The following is a 16,707-nucleotide window of genomic DNA, read 5'->3' on the forward strand; positions in this document are numbered from 1 at the left end:
GCTAGTCGTATGTGTACAATATTATCAAAATATTATCGTAACTGTAAACGCATTTGGAAATTCCTGCGCAATAAATTGCTGAAAGATCTAAACATAGCTTTAGGCAGCTGCCTCTTTATCCTCTACCTACTTCGTACTGTCATGTTGCTGCATACCTACCTACTTTGAATTTCAGAACGAGAATGTATAACTCAAATAAAATACGAAGTCTTGTATTCACTTGGGGTTTCATACCGATCAATAACTTTTTAATACAATCGGTATTTTGTGATGTCAACGTCAACGTCAAGAGTACGAGGAAAAATTTTAATAAAATATCTAAATTTGACACTATCACGCACTTGTTGTAACAATTAATTACAATAAATTTATTTGTTCTTTCAAGCTGGCATCAAAGAGGATTTTACTCGTGGGTTTCCACAATTTTTCACCTACTCTATCATATCGGGCCAGTTTCAATAGGTTAGGATTTTATTGTATTGTAACTATTACTTTGTTATTTATTAATAGGTACTAAGTATTTGAATAATTCGGGCAATTTGTTCAGTGTTTTTGGGATATCAAAGGTTTGAATATAAATATATGTAACAAATAAGTAATACGTATTTTTCGCTACAGTTTAACGAATATTGATGGAAAGTATTCAATAATAATTTTATACCTTGGTATGTTCATATTTCCCCATCCTTGAGTGATAGTGTTCTGTGATATATCCTTACACTACAGTATGCGCAGTGTACTCATGTTAATTGCTTTGTATAAGTGTTTGGATCTGAATTTCTATTTTATTATCATATTCCCAATAATTAATGCATATTTCTAGCACCATTAAATATCTCTTCATTTAATAGCTAACAGATATAAAAAATAATATTCCAAATTCCTTTAATATTGTTTTATTTTTGTTGTGTTACCAACAATGTCATTGTAAATACAAAGTTAAAACTGAATAATTTCATTCTTACTAAAATTATTAACCAACCACAACCGAAAATTATATTGTACAGAGCATTAGTGCACAGTCACCTAAAATTTGCAACTGCAGTTTGGAGCCCCTTTTACAATGTGCACTTACAATGCTTAGAGAATATATAGAGAGTGTTTACACAACACCTGGCTTTTGTCACTCCTGGTTTTTCACATAGATGTTCATATAATCTATGGTTGACTAAATTTAAAATGTCTCTCACTAGTCGCCGTAAACTCCAGAACATGTGTCAGCTTCATAAGATTTTAAACAGTAAACTAATTGTAACCATATACTCAAATGTTTTAGCTTTGCAATTCGGTGAAATCACCCATAAACTCCAGTTTGCAACATTCTTTATACAAGCTTTTCTAAAACTAACTTGGGTCTTCAATCACCCTGTATTAGAATCTACAACCAGTATAATCAGTTTTTAAAAACTTGTAAAGAATGAGGTGTGTTCCATGACTCTTATCCAATCTTTAAACACAAGATTTACAAATTACTTTCATAACCCTCACAATTACAAGGTTTATTTCAGCTTATTCATGTTTTTGTTGTCATAGAAGTTAAGTTGTTGTTTTTTAAATTGTATCTGCCATCAAAAAATTGTTCATTATTATTAATATAATGTGTACCGTCTTGAGGTCCCATAAAAATGTGCTACTCGCTGAGTGATGTTATGTACGCCGTACTTGTTGTACATATCAGTGACTATAATAATTGTTGAACTGTTATATGTACAATATGGCAGTGCTAATAAATAAATAAATAAATTCTTCTTTATCCAATAATATCAACAAAAAATATGTATGTTTGTATGTTGAAACATAAATGTAATGTTAATTAAGGGGTATTAATCATTTTTTCTTTATTTAATATTTTATAATAATTTTAACAACATTATATAAAAAAAACATTTGTTTCAAACTTCTTTTTAAAAGCTTGCATAGTTAGCTAGCGCACACTAGAAAAGGAATTTAGGATCTAGAAAATTTACAGGCTTAGGTATTAAATAATTTTGAATTCATTATTTCAGTTACATTTACTGTCAACGTCGCAGTCATTCAGGAATGACTTCCCCACAATTTTCACCACGGCATGCTCCGCCACGTGTCGATCACGCCGGGCCTGGCGGGACAGTCACCGCTGGCGGTGTCACCAAACGCTACGATGACATTATCAAGTCACAGGAGGATAAAAGAAATTACAGGTACACAAGTTTTCTATAACAAATAACAATTTGGAAAGCTAAGAACTCTATGGAATAGATGATCTGTTAATAACAAAAGCTATTATTCCTCTTATTTTATGGTATTTTCATAGAGGTGGTCACATTATCATGTGGACTTCTTGTTGCCTCATTTAGTTGAATACTTCTATTGTGAATGTTTCCAGGGGTCTGGTGTTGTCAAATCGGCTCAAGGTATTACTTGTGAGTGATCCTACGACAGATAAATCGGCAGCTGCGCTCGATGTGAATGTTGGTGAGTTTATTAATTCATTTTGTTTAAGACATGATTTTGGTGTCGTAAGTTAGAAAAAAAAAAATTCTTTGCCTAGATGAGACTCGAGTTCCTTGTATACTAGCAAAATTTTACTATACATTTCCAAATGACTGGTTGTTTTATCGATGTAGAAATTGTTTCCTACAATACAAAAACTTGGTATAGAGAACAAAAAAATGCAGTCTTGATATTATGTTAATCTAGGACACTCCGTATCTGTGTACCAAATTCTTTAGATGTCTGTTCTACATTTTATGCTTATTTCTTTACAAAGTCTAAACACATTTACAAAATTGCACATTTTAAATAATTCAAACTGGATCAACTTTTGGATCTTAAATGTCTCTTAATTAAATAAAGAAAAAAAAAACTTCAATGTTACCCTTATTTGTTTTCTAAGCACCTTATCATTGCATATGATTTTAGGGTACCTGAGTGATCCCGAGGAACTGCCTGGCTTGGCACACTTCTGTGAACATATGTTATTTTTGGGCACTGAGAAATATCCAGAGGTATATAAACTTATATAAAATAATTGTTTTTACGGTTTGTAAAACTTTTTGTTCAAATCTCATGGCTTATTTGATTTTATACAAATAAAATTCAGAATATAAAAATATTGTTTATGATCAGGGGTCTGTAGTAAAATATATTATGCATCTCTACTGCTACATCATCAGTCTGCCTTTCATAAATAATAATAATAAACAGGTCTATCTTATGAACCACAAATAACCCATTAGGTTAAATTTATACCCAATATATGCTATTCAGCAGATATTGTAACAAATAATAATAATGTAAAAAAAATCTTATCCTTTGTTTGTTAGGTTTTCACTGGAAGGGAAAGAGAAGTTGGGGGATACCTTACTTATGCTTTGTGGGAATAATATATTACTATCTAAAATGTTCATTGTGTAATTTGGCAGGAGAATGAGTACAACAAGTTCCTGTCAGAGCATGGCGGGTCTTCGAATGCCTCCACTTCCTCTGACCACACTACATTCTATTTCGATGTGTTACCTGCACATCTGGCGAAGTCTCTCGACATGTGAGTCTAAACGCTTTTATCACTTTTATTTAAACACCAGTTATGAATATAGCTTGATTACTTGTATCTTGCTAGGGCTTTAATTAATGCAATATTTTGTTTTCAAAATAACTACTGATCCTTTCTTATTCTTTACTTTGACTATTTCTATGATCGTCCTCCTCCTTGCGTCGATGTCCTCAACGCTGAGAGTCGTGGCCCCCTCCATGGATCACTTTATTCTGGTCACTATACTGCGCCAATGGTGCCGGTTCTCTGCAACGTGGATAGCTCTGCCATATCATGATAGATGATAGTAGATTATAATTAAGCCATAGGTGGTAAACTTGATAACTCATTTTCTGCCACTGAGCAGCGGCTTGCTGTGTGCAAGTACTAAGCATTATCAGGATTGTCGTTTAACATTTCAAAGGGCAGTGCGGTGTCTCAGTCAACCTAATTTAAAGTCTTGGTGCATATCGCCATGGGAGGTGTACTCGTATATTAGATACGTCATTCCGTTGTTTGATTGTGTGTTGGTTTAGTTTCGCGCAGTTCTTCATAAGTCCGCTGTTCACGGAGTCGGCGACGGGGCGCGAGCTGAGCGCCGTCAACTCGGAGCACGAGAAGAACGCGTCGTCGGACACCTGGCGGCTCGACCAGCTGTACAAGAGCACCGCCGAGCCCACGCACCCTTTCCACAAGTTCGGCACCGGTAAGCAACGTGTCAAACAAGCAGTCTAAAGCCGCGTCTCCATTACATAACTAGCTCTTAAAGCTTAGTGCAGTTTGCGGAGTGAGTAGAGCGTACATTAGCACTGTCTAATATACATATAAAACTTATAGGTCATGTTTTTATTTCATTTATTAATGTATTAACTTCAGTTTAATGATTTTATTTTTAATATTTGAAGGGTTTGACAGCCTTGTTGAAACAATCTAAGGCAAATTAAATTTATCAAATGTGTTTTCTGTTACAGGAAATAAGGAGACCTTAGAGACAATACCTAAAGCAAAGGGCATAGACGTAAGGAAAGAGCTGCTTAGCTTCCATAACAAATGGTACTCTGCCAACATCATGACCCTGGTTGTAATGGGGAAAGGTACAAAAGTTCTTTACAAATACTTATTAATTATGTTAATATTATAATCATTATTTAACTCTGGCGGAGATACAATTCATTTTATTCGCTTTTAACCCGTGAGGTAGCTGAATGTTTGCCGGCAAACATTGACAGCTACGCGTGTGACGGAAAAATAACCTTATTATGTAGTATATATGTAGTATATAAGGTTATAATCCCGTGACACACGCAAATGTCATGTAGCTGTCTTGGCTCGCCGGCGATTCACGAGAGACCAAGAGTTAAGGATGTGCAGTGAACGCGATGCAGTTGATACTGTGTTCTCTTACATATAAATGTGCGTGTTGACAATGCGCAGATAGCCTGCGTACCTAAAACGCGTTTTTGCTCGTTTAAAAGACGTCCTTTGCATAAGTCTTTTTACGGCCAGGTTGCCAGCCGCCAATTTTTGTAATTATTCTATAATAAATATAAAATATTAGTATAAATTGCCCGAAGTTTGGGGAAAAGCCATTCCAATATCCGTTCATGAATCGTGATCCTGCGCTATATGCAACTAAAATAAGGTTCTAATTTCTATTAACCAACTTTTAAAAAAAGAGGTGGTCCTCAATGCGAATTCCGTATGTTTGTATTTTTGTAGAATCTTTAGACGAGTTGGAGGCGATGGTGGTGCCGCTGTTCTCGGCGGTGGAGGACCGGTCGGTGACGGCGCCGTGGTGGGCGGAGCACCCCGTGCCGCCGGCGCTGCGCCGCAAGCGGTTCTACTGCTTGCCCGTCAAGGACCTCCGCTCTCTCTCCATAGACTTCCCCATACCGGACACACGGAAACACTACAAGAGTGGGGTGAGAACTATATACTACAATATAACCTGATCAATATGGTTTATTTTTAGTACAATATGAGATTTTTTTTTATTTCATTTAATTTTTTTGTTCATTGTAATGTACAGGGTGTTCAATAGCTTTATTGTATACATATAAGAAAAAAAAATATATTATAAAAAATATAGTCAACATATTTATTTATATCAACGAAATAATCGGAAGCTTCATATTAGCAGTGTATATAAGTAGTGTAAGTAACGTGTGTTTGTTTATAGCCAGGCCACTACCTGTCGCATCTGCTCGGACATGAGGGCCCCGGCAGTCTGCTGTCGGCTCTGAAAGCCAGGGGCTGGTGTAACAGGTACTTATTATGATTTCTTATGTTTACGCGAATGTTAGACATTGAAATTAAACTAATTTTCGGATTCTATCGCGGTGTTAGTATTTTACCCCGTGACCATGAAGGCTGCAAAGTCTTCGAAACGTCGGGAGAAAATAAAATACTAACACCGCGATAGAATCCGAAAATTAGTTTAATTTCAAGGTACTTATTATCTAAACGGAATAATATATCTATGGTACATTAGAACGCTATACATAATTTGTGTTAATCTATATTAATATATAAAGTTGATGAGTTTGTTTGAACGAGCAAATCTCAGGACTTAATAAACCGATATTGAAAAAAATGACACTAATACGAAACTGTATTAGTCCTGTGTGCAGTTAGGCTATTTTTTATCCAAGAAAAACTAATGCACGCCGGTGGAGGCGCAGGTAAAAGCTATGTATAAATTACTTGTTCTGTGTTACAGCTTGGTTGGCGGCACGCAGATCGGGGCGCGCGGTTTTGGGTTCTTCGGTGTGCAGGTGGACTTGACGGAAGACGGCTTGAAGCATATTGACGATATCATTTCATTAGTTTTCCAGGTACTGTATTGATACTTTAATCTTTATTCCACTTATTATTAAGCTGTATTCTGCAATACCTATTCAAACAATTATTAATAATGTTAATAAACTACACATTTCTAGAAACTTAAGAATTATTTTCCAGTATTTTTATGTGATTTTTGGTGTAGAATACAGCACCCCTATCCCTGGATACAATGTGCCTGCACGTTTTTGTTTATATCCATAAATATATATATGTATTATGTAGTAGATCTGGCGTTCCGAACACTCACTGTGCTCAACTGCAATCCAGTATTAGTTGCCATTTTACTTATATTCTATTTAACGATTAAGCACTGCATTTTTAAAAAGTTTGGTTAGACGACGATTGATGTTTAAGCGCTGCAGCGAACTTTAGTCCTAAGTCTATATTTTGACGGACGTTCGTGTCTATAGAATACTGTAAATGTTTATACGTGTATGTATGCAGTACATCTCGATGGTGCGCGCGGAGGGCCCGCAGCGCTGGGTGTGGGAGGAGCAGCGCGACCTCATGGCGCTGGAGTTCCGCTTCAAGGACACGCAGGAGCCGCGCACGCTCGTCGCCGGACACGTGCATCTGCTGCAGGTCAGATAGCGTACCTTCGGTACAAGTACAATTGGATGTTTTGTAAATTTTCATTTGAGACAATTCAAGCTTTTTGTTGATATCGTGTTATTCTGCCTGTATAAATTTTAAATAAATATTTTACATAAAATACGCCTTACAAATCCAAAGGTTAAAAGAATGCTTTTGAGGCGCATTGGTATACTTAACTCTTTAAGAACAAGGGGACAAGGGCACAATTGTTAAAAATAACAATTGTGCCCTTGTCCCACCGAAGGTACTATATAATATCTGTTATTCATTTAGCATCCTTTAGACCATCATCGCTACGATCTTATGTCAATTATATGCGATATCACTGATACAGAGCTACAGATCACAACCCCCCTTTTTACTAAAGGTGTTTAACTCTTTCTTACATTAAACTGATCTAATACGGCTTTGCACACTTCATAAATGATCGAATCACATACGTAGCAGAAAAGTTTGATGTCCAAGAACCAAAATAATGAGTATCTACAGTTAGTTTCGTTGCACATTTATCATCGCTGCCTGATATCACTCACATTATGTTAAAGAAATTTGCAAGTAGATGTTGGCTACTAAAATAGCTGAATAATTTCAAAATTTTAAAACTATTCTACACATTTACTTCTATCAAAATATTTGTTTTTCTTTGTCTGTATTTTAGATTCTAAAATAAAGTAAAATCTTTGGAGATTGTCTTTGTGAAGGAGAATCGATGGTTGACATAAAATTAAAAGCAATTTGTAATTTTAAATTTGATCTGATTTGAATAATTTTGAGGCTGACTCTATACATAGATATCGTCACAGGTTCAAAAATGCTTTTATTAATGTCATATTCGTATATGCGCAGGAGTTCCCAATGGAGGATGTGCTGAGCGCGTACCACCTGGTGACGGAGTGGCGACCCGACCTCATCGAGGAGTTGCTCGCGATGCTCACGCCGGAGAACGTACGCGTCGGCGTCGTCGCCAAGTTAGTTACAACCGTTACCATCTGCTTGAACTACCTTTCTTAAACACCTTCACCAGCAGCACCAACTGCCGTGACATTACAGTTTTAGTGTCCTCGGTCTACTCGCTCGCTAATCACTAGTGTGGTAGCAGCCTTACGTCCATCTCATTTTGCCTTCCTTACCTATAAAGTTTAAAGCCTTATCAACCAATACACCACTATGACCATCTTCGACGCATTAAGGACGGCTCTGAGTGCTGGCAAGTGACTAGTTAATCAACGCCATCTTTTCTGCCTGCCGTCATTGTCAACGGGAATATGAAGTCTTCCTGGCCATACCTGATTTCGTTTATACTAATTGTTAAATAAAAGCTTCACGGAATCTTGCAAACCTATACGCATAACCTCTTTAGTATGCTGTTTATTCTGAAATGTTATAAAAATGCAAACTATACAGATGTTTCGAAGAGAAATGCACGCAGACGGAAGCTTGGTACGGGACTAAGTACCTCCAAGAAGACATTGATGAAGCTAAGCTTAAGGTATGATGTGTTGTCATTTGTTATTGTTTGGCTGTAAGTACTTGAATAACATTTCCACATGTTCTGTGCGTTATCGTCAGGAGTGGAAGTCGGTGGAGCCCATTCCAGAGCTGCACTTGCCGCCGCCCAACGAGTTCATCCCGGCGCGGCTCGACCTGGAGACCAGCGAGGATCCTACGGCAGATGCCATCGCACCCGCTATCATCAAGGTATTATATTCAGCCTAGTACTGGCTAACGAGATTAGGAGATTGCAAACCCCACCAAAATCTGGTAGATTTTATACTGTGCGCAAGCGCACAGTCCGCGCACTCTTAGCCCTTCAAATACTGCGTAATAAATAATTATTTGAGGACTAAACATGCCCCCATTTAAAATAATTATAAAAAAGCTATAAAAGATTTTCAGCTTAGAGCGCGTGGTTTCTAATCATCTAGAATACAGTTCCGGCTCGGATATAATGTTTGTGTGTTTATATTATTTAAGGACACGCCGTTAATGAGGTTGTGGTACAAGAGAGACAACGAATTCCATCTCCCGAAGGCGGTTATGACTTTCGATCTTGTCAGGTTAGTATAGTCTATAAATATACAGAATGCATTGTGACTTTATATCCAACTCTCAAGTGTCAAATGAATATTAGAAAAAAATGTTATAGATGAATGGATCGTGTGGCCAACACTGGTACGTTTTTCTAGAATTCTTCTTTACATCAGACGCATAGAAACGAGACAAGTATTGGGTACACAGTCGCTTTGTCTCTTTTTACCTAGTGAGGCTTTGTTGACCATGTCGTAAAATGACTTTACATTGCAGTACGTTCTATGTTGACTCGTACTACGTGTCCGCAGTCCCCTGGCGTACGCGGACCCGCTGAGCTGCAGCCTGACGTCGGTGTGGGTGATGCTGCTGCGGGACGCGCTGCAGCAGTGCGGGTACGCCGCCGAGCTCGCCGGCCTGCGCTGGACCATCAGCAGCGCCAGGCACGGACTCAGCGTGAGACCATACATACATATTTATATCTACATATTCTTGCAAGGCAAAGAGACCAACAAGTAGATTATTAGATATTTAGATATCTCCAAAATCGTGTTCATGTACGTTTCATAATGGTCAAATATAAAATATCACACAACATGCCAATGTTTTTACAATAATCTCTAAATAATATTATGAACTACATGAAAATAGATTAATCAATTAACGAAAAACATTTTTTTTATGTACGGGAGTAGAGCTTCAAAACATTCAGGGTATATTGTTTGAATAAAATTTCCTCTTTCTATAAGTTTCTATACCTACTTCTTTCATACAATACAACCTTCATTACATGACCACCTCCTCCAGGTGACCATCGAAGGGTACGACGACAAACAGCACGTGCTGCTAGAGAAGATTCTCGACGAGATGGTGGACTTCACGGCGAATCCGCAGCGGTTCGCGATCATGAAGGAAAATCACATCAGGGCAATCAAGAACTTTGAGGCGGAACAACCTTACCAGGTATGGGATTTACAAAGCTAGAAGATGTGGTGTAGTTCTCGATTTTTAGGAGCATTGGCTACTGATAGTATATTAAATTTACTTGTCTTATATACTGGTTAACTGCAACACCGTAGAATGGATTGAGGTCCATTAATAACGTAAAAACCAAAAAATTCAAGATTCCGTAGACTCAGGATATTAGAACGTGTGCGTTTGCGTGCGGCTCGCAAGCACGCGCCCGCGCGACTTTTAGCGACGTGTAACATATTTGGTGCGCATTTATTATAATATGGCGAAAGTTCCTCCATATTTGTACCGCTTAATGAATATTGTTTCTTTTTATAGCACGCAGTGTTCCAACAAGCTCTCTGTCTGTCCGATGTCGTATGGACGCGAAGCCAACTTCTTGACGCGGCTACAGGTATGCATGCAACCATAATCATTACATTATTATAGAATAAACTAGTTCTCGCTATAAAGGAATCATTCCATTTAGATTTTTTTATGTTTATCCAAATAGGGGACAGGTATTACCAAAAAATCTGAAATTCAGTTTAAAATAAAGTTTGTAATATTAAAAATATTATCTCATATTTGTTTTTGTGAAAGAGTTGTGATTTGTATTTTTAAATCAAAATACAATAATTATAATATTTTTAGTCTATTCTTTACGGCAAATGAAGCACCAATCACGGCGCATGACGTCACACGTGGGTAAAATGTAAACAATCAGACGTCATCTGGATGTCATACCGCGTTGTGTTATTTTAATGCTTTAAAATAAATCGATGAATATTTCAATAAATTAAATCATTTGTATGTTATGGTTATGAGATGTATTTATTTATGTTTTAGCTGCCACATGGTATGGAATAGAATATTTATTTATATAAAATTCTGGTTGTTACACAGTAACCTGAGATTGCCTGAGATTAACACGGTCTATGCAGTGTTGCCAGATCATAATTTCTCTTTAACCCAGGATTATTTGGAATTTAAAATTTTACCCCTAAACCAATCATAAAAAATTCGGTACTTTTATTTTCTATATCCTTATCTATGCAGACGCCACTTCTTTCTTCACTTCCACTTCAATAATTATTAATTTAATTATCTCATTTTATTAGGAACAACTAGCTGTACACGAAAATTGTATTGAATAAAAAATTATAATTGTTTCACGGCCTACAATTTTTGTAGGAAACATCTTTCTCTAAGCTCAATATTTATTACAATACCGTGAAACAATAGCTTTAATACCTTAACTTGTAGAATTTCCCCAAAAATTACCATAAAAAAAAATACCCTGCTGATTCAGTTTTACCCTAAATCTAGGGTAAATAACCCTAATCTGGCATTATTGAATCACTGTTCAAATGACAACACTTGTCAAGTTGCTTTATCCACGTATGACGTCACACGAGACGAAATGACATAATGTAGCGTTTGCGCGGGAATTATAGCTATTTAACATTTAGGCATGGTTTTATGTACTTTTTAAGCTTTATTTGTGCAAAATACTATTTTTCTTGGCTATTTATATCCACAATGATCAATTTAAAACACCTTCGGAAAATTTGTCCGGTCCCCTATTGTTTGATTGGAGATATTAGTGTGTATGTTTCATGTTTATTAAAGTTGGGAGCAAAGACCAAAAACTATAAATACATACGCTTAAACATTAAATATTCTTACATATTATAAAACAAAGTTCCCCGCGTCTGTCTGAACGCGATTAACTCGAAATTTACCCAGCGAATTTAATCTCAGAAAAATATATAGAGGGATTTTTATCCCGAAAGAACTTTTTTCTGGGTTAAATCCTTAAGCAATTTCTTATGGATATAGTTTTAAGCCCTGATATTCTGCTGCCGAGACTAAGCCGGGACGGGTCGCTAGTACATAATAAATAATTCACTATATGTGCTACATTACTCGTCAGGTATGTCGGTGGATCAGCTGGACGACTTCGCGCAACGTTACATGAAGAAAGTCCACGTGGAGAGTTTGATGTTCGGCAACCTCACTCGCGAGAGAGCTACACAGATCGCGGACACTTTTGAGAGCAAGTAAGTTATTAGTAAACTATATAATAAAAATACCAGCTATATCGTATACTGCTACTGATGAGCACGAGTCTTCTCTTCTATTGACAGGGTTCAAACTTTAGTCTACCATGTTATCTTAGAGCAGGTTGGCATTATATGTTGAACTACAGTTTTACTAATGAATGCAATATTCTCATTGTGTATTATTATTAAAAGATCTTTTTTTTCTTTTTAGATTACCAAAAGATGCCACACCGCTCCTCGCTCAACAATTACTATTGTACCGTGAAGTCGAGATGGAAAAAGGTAATCATTTATTGTTGGGTCGTATTTGATTTTTAATTTGTTTTAAAGATGCAAATAAATTACCAGGGTCAAATTATAGGTGGGAGTATAGCTTCCCGAGTCAGGTTTTTTCTATAGCATTGTATCGTACATGTGCTTGTTTGACTTAATGTCGTCGGCATCGAGGACTCTCGTGCGCACATTATGATCACTCTTGAGCAGCGTATACGATGTAATGCGTGGTGTGCGTTGTGTGTCAGGCGCGTGGTACCTGCGCGAGACGCAGAACAAGGTGCACAAGTCGTCGTGCGCATGCGTGTACGTGTCGTGCGGCGCGCGCGCCTCGCGCCGTAACGCCGCGCTCGAGCTGCTCGCGCAGACGCTCGCCGAGCCCTGCTTCAGCGTGCTCAGGACCAAGGTGCGCACCACTACACACCCACTCTTCACAGCCCACCATTTAATAATACTAATAATCTGCTCTTCAACCTTCTCTGGAAATCCCATTCAATATTATTTTATACTGTGAGCAAATATATTTTTAAACAAATTAATAACGATACGGGCAATCTGCTTGCTTGATGATAAGCGACACGACTGCCCAAGTACAGGATTTACACCGCCCACATATTGAATTAAAAAGTACTGCATGGCACGACACCACGTTAACGCGCTGTTATATTATTTCCCTTTTTAATATTAGATTAATTTTCCAGGAACAATTAGGATATATAGTGTTCAGTGGAGTTCGAAGGTCCAACGGTGACCAAGGACTGCGCATCATAGTCCAGAGTGATCGGCATCCCGCTTACCTTGAAGAAAGAATAGAAGCCTTCATCGAAAATGCTTTGGTGAGGCTTTGTTCAAGCTGATATAAATGTTCATAGTTTGAAATTGAGACTTCATAAGATATGTAATTAATTATTTGTACTCAGATTTTATATTATATCTCTTACAAAATGTATTACTTAATTAGTATATAAGTTCAGCTACAATTTATATTCAAAATAAAATATCACAAATTGGTGTATAATTCACTATTGTTCCTATATGGTATAAAGCATACAAATACTGTAGGACTATTTGGAGAAGATGAGCGAGGAGGAGTTCCTGAAGCACCGCGCGGCGCTCGCGGCGCACAAGCTCGAGCGCCCCAAGCGCATGGGCAGCAAGGCCTCGCAGCTCTGGGCCGAGATCACCGTGCAGGTACGCACAACCCTTGGACTACACTGTCTCATCACTGGCCAAGATACTCTCTACTTCTGAGAGAGTGTAAGCGTTAGTCCACTACGGTGGCCTAGTGCCGATTGCCTAGGAAATAATATGTATCGTTACGCTGCTTATTTTAAATTTCGAAATCAAAGCAACATATTTATGAAAAGGTATGGTCAAGGAAAAAAAGATATAAATAAGGATGCGCTTAAGGTATTAATATCGATAAGAAAAAGATTTTTTTACAATTCAATGCAAAGTTTTCGGAGCGAATATCTAGTAAATTATTGATATATCCACAGGTGTACAACTTCGACCGACCTCGCGTAGAAGTAGAACAGCTGAATACAATCGATAAAGCGGAACTCATCGAGTTTTACAAGGTTGGTGCCATCACTATTTATTGCTGAGGAGCGATATTAAAACCGCGTCCCGATAAAGACGTTGCCCAATTCCGCTACAAAATAAAGAATTGGAATTGAATACATTTCCACTTTCTGGTATATTTTTTTGTGCGTATTAATTGTGTATATCGAAATTTATCGAACAGAAATACATAAGTCCAGAGTCTCCGGAGAGACGGAAGCTGTCGGTGCACGTGATCTCCGTCGCCGAGGGCGGCGCGGGCAGGGACGACGGCGACCGACAAGCCGACCCACACACCTGCGACACCAAACCACAGGTACGTAGCGAGTGTGAAGCCAATCCACGTAACTTACTTAATACTTACCTCTAACACATCTCACGTTCCTGTCTACGTAAACTAGCTATTATCTTGATTAATAAAACTAAGTTTGTAGCGATTGCAATCTCAAGCTAATGTTGATGGATTACTCTAAACTTTCATGAGACAGTCTACGATATATCTAGCCGTTACTGATAAACAAAATGTTTGTTACAGCCCGTTAAGATCACAGACCTGGTAGAGTTCAAGGCCAGGAGGCGGCTGTACCCTCAGCCGGCGCCATTCATCAATATTCCCAGAAAGGGAGCTCACTGCAAGTTGTGACTGTAAACTAGCGGTTGTCTGATCGGCCTATCGAAACTCAAGATTCTGATATAAACACGTGGACAGGGTCATTTTGACATTGCGTTACTAAATGAAACCACCTACTCGTCTTGATCTTTGCTGACATTGTGGCAAAAATCATCCATTAATAACTAATATTTCCACCAAAAATCCTGGTTTTAGTTTTCTGATTTTTTGATCATTTTATAGTTTACTGCGAATATGGCGTATGCGTTTTTCTGATTGAACATATGATATTGCGGCTGCGACGATTTCTCTCAGAGTAGTAGTACTGACATTAGGGCGTGTAAAATTTTTATTGTAAAACTTTATTATATATTTATTTTGTTCGAAACTTACACTTTTTTATTTTACATCTACGGCTCAAGTAACTTATTATACAATATTATTTCCAGGCAGATAAGTATGTGGTTTCATTTAGTAACGTAATGACAAAAGGACCCTGTATAAGTGTCCAAATGTTTTGGAGCCGACAATGAGCAACTGGTTAATATCATCTCTTAGGTCATTTATATACTATTGTGTTGTATATTAGGTAACTAAATTGATGTATATATATGTACGGACGGACTTATAATTAGCGGCGCGGAGTAGGCCTTCGCCCAGTATTATTCTATCATGAAAAACGTGACGGAAGTGTTGACAACATCAGATGAATCCATACTATTTTTTTAGAGTGCGTTGAGCCATCGCGTCGATGCCTGTAGTATGGGCGCCGCCGAAATTAGTTTTAGGGAGGTGCATCTGCGCGTACGCACTATACTACATAATATCATTAAGTGCTTTTTTCAAATTCAAATCGCGCGGGTTTTTTAACATGCTTTAACATAAAAAACCTCTGTGGTCGATAGCTTCCACTGTTGCAGAATTACTCAGTGACAAAGTTTTTGTGATTTATTACTGGACAGGAAGTCGTAAGTGCACCTACTTGCACTCTCTTCCCGGCGCCCATGCCTATAGTAAAATATGAGCCATCCACGATAGACTGGCCAAACGAGTCGTGTCACAGAAATATGACGGCAAATTCAAGAACATTTACGTGTTTATAATCCTGTGAAGATTAGAGATGAGTTTACCTTACAGTTATATTTTTATTTAAAAAATGAATATAATTTCAACGCTCTTAAAAACATTTATTTCATGTTTACTTGGGGTTATGAGGAATATTTTTTTGAATTTGCCGCCATACTTTCTGTGTCACGACTCGCAGGCCAGACTTGTAATCTTTAGACGCTGGGTAGCGGGCAATCGTATTTTCGAAAACTCTTGTGACTAATAGATCAAGCGTAACTTACTGATTAATATTATTTTGTCAGTTACAACAATAACTATGAGATGTTAATACTCCGATAGGCGATTGAATATAATCTTAATAGCTCCTAGCACAAAACAGTGTTGTGGTAAATCAGGTAGACTTTGGGTTTTCAGAATGGCATTACATTTAATATACCAATAATTTGCCTTGATCGTATTACATTTATAAATTATTGGAATTCATCTTACATCTTAGCATCGAGGCTTATACCGTCTTACATCTCTTTCTGAAGGAATTACATTTTACACTGTTTATCGCTTAGTTGTTTAGCATTACATGAGTAGTGAGTGATGCATTTAATAAAAATGGTGTTTCTATGGAAAATAACGCAGAGATTTTGGCAGGGCCAATAGTAATGCAGTACCCTCAGGTAGTACACAATTTGAAGAGTAGATAATATCGGACATTAGACGTCAATGATAGTAGTAATAAGTCAATTCAAATTAGTTTGACAATCCCGGCACTAGAGGCCGCTAGTCTTACGTTTCCGTCCACCAACCCACTTTGGGACCCCGTGGTGGATCACAGCTTTTATTATCCTTTTTTTACACTCAAATGTTAATTGTTGGTGTTGCCATGCAAATATATATTTATATTTTAATGTGTTTTTAATTAATAATTTAAGAATAATAGTTGAATAAATTCATGGAGATCAATTTTGTTTTATTATCGAATATTATGGTTATATCATTATGTAAGTTTTTGTGTTATTGCACTACTTACAATTAAAAGAACTTTGATATATTTATATGTAACCTGTCAGAATTCACTGAAATGGCTCATAGATGTGTTGAAGTAGATTGTTAAAATTAAATCTGTATAACATCGCATTGGTTAAAACTGTTATGGTGTTATAATAGATGTATAAATAAATGGATTTAAAATTAAATAAATA

The 16,707-nt window shown here is 37.2% G+C and overlaps 1 protein-coding gene across 3 annotated transcripts; it reads left to right on the top strand.

The window, feature by feature from the left end:
- The first annotated feature begins 218 nt into the window (after positions 1 to 218).
- On the top strand, positions 219 to 16,468 carry LOC115454235 (insulin-degrading enzyme). Of its 3 annotated transcripts, none has more exons than XM_037443414.1 (26): positions 219 to 409; positions 2,007 to 2,180; positions 2,366 to 2,454; positions 2,902 to 2,987; positions 3,405 to 3,526; positions 4,051 to 4,220; positions 4,486 to 4,608; positions 5,234 to 5,436; positions 5,694 to 5,779; positions 6,234 to 6,348; positions 6,803 to 6,940; positions 7,799 to 7,920; positions 8,357 to 8,441; positions 8,522 to 8,650; positions 8,927 to 9,009; positions 9,292 to 9,436; positions 9,788 to 9,943; positions 10,271 to 10,346; positions 11,868 to 11,994; positions 12,209 to 12,279; positions 12,519 to 12,676; positions 12,972 to 13,106; positions 13,333 to 13,461; positions 13,770 to 13,850; positions 14,018 to 14,149; positions 14,369 to 16,468. In XM_037443414.1, the coding sequence occupies exons 2-26, from the start codon at positions 2,041 to 2,043 to the stop codon at positions 14,474 to 14,476; spliced, it is 3,009 nt and encodes a 1,002-aa protein (XP_037299311.1). In that variant the 5' UTR covers positions 219 to 409; positions 2,007 to 2,040; the 3' UTR covers positions 14,477 to 16,468. The 3 variants fall into 3 exon arrangements, with proteins under 3 accessions (XP_037299311.1, XP_037299309.1, XP_037299310.1); XM_037443412.1 differs by having other exon boundaries at positions 220 to 462; XM_037443413.1 differs by lacking the exon at positions 219 to 409 and adding an exon at positions 544 to 566.
- The last annotated feature ends 239 nt before the right edge of the window (positions 16,469 to 16,707 follow it).

This window comes from Manduca sexta, chromosome 26 (assembly GCF_014839805.1).
Source record: "Manduca sexta isolate Smith_Timp_Sample1 chromosome 26, JHU_Msex_v1.0, whole genome shotgun sequence".
NCBI lineage: Eukaryota > Metazoa > Arthropoda > Insecta > Lepidoptera > Sphingidae > Manduca > Manduca sexta.

What these genes read in the sequence shown, in the direction of transcription:
- LOC115454235 (XM_037443414.1), top strand. Translation starts at nt 2,041, where the DNA reads ATGACTTCCCCACAATTTTCACCACGGCATGCTCCGCCACGTGTCGAT. An exon ending in CTGGCGAAGTCTCTCGACAT is followed by an intron (nt 3,527 to 4,050) that starts GTGAGTCTAAAC and finishes GTGTTGGTTTAG; the next exon opens with TTTCGCGCAGTTCTTCATAA. An exon ending in ACTTCTTGACGCGGCTACAG is followed by an intron (nt 10,347 to 11,867) that starts GTATGCATGCAA and finishes ATTACTCGTCAG; the next exon opens with GTATGTCGGTGGATCAGCTG.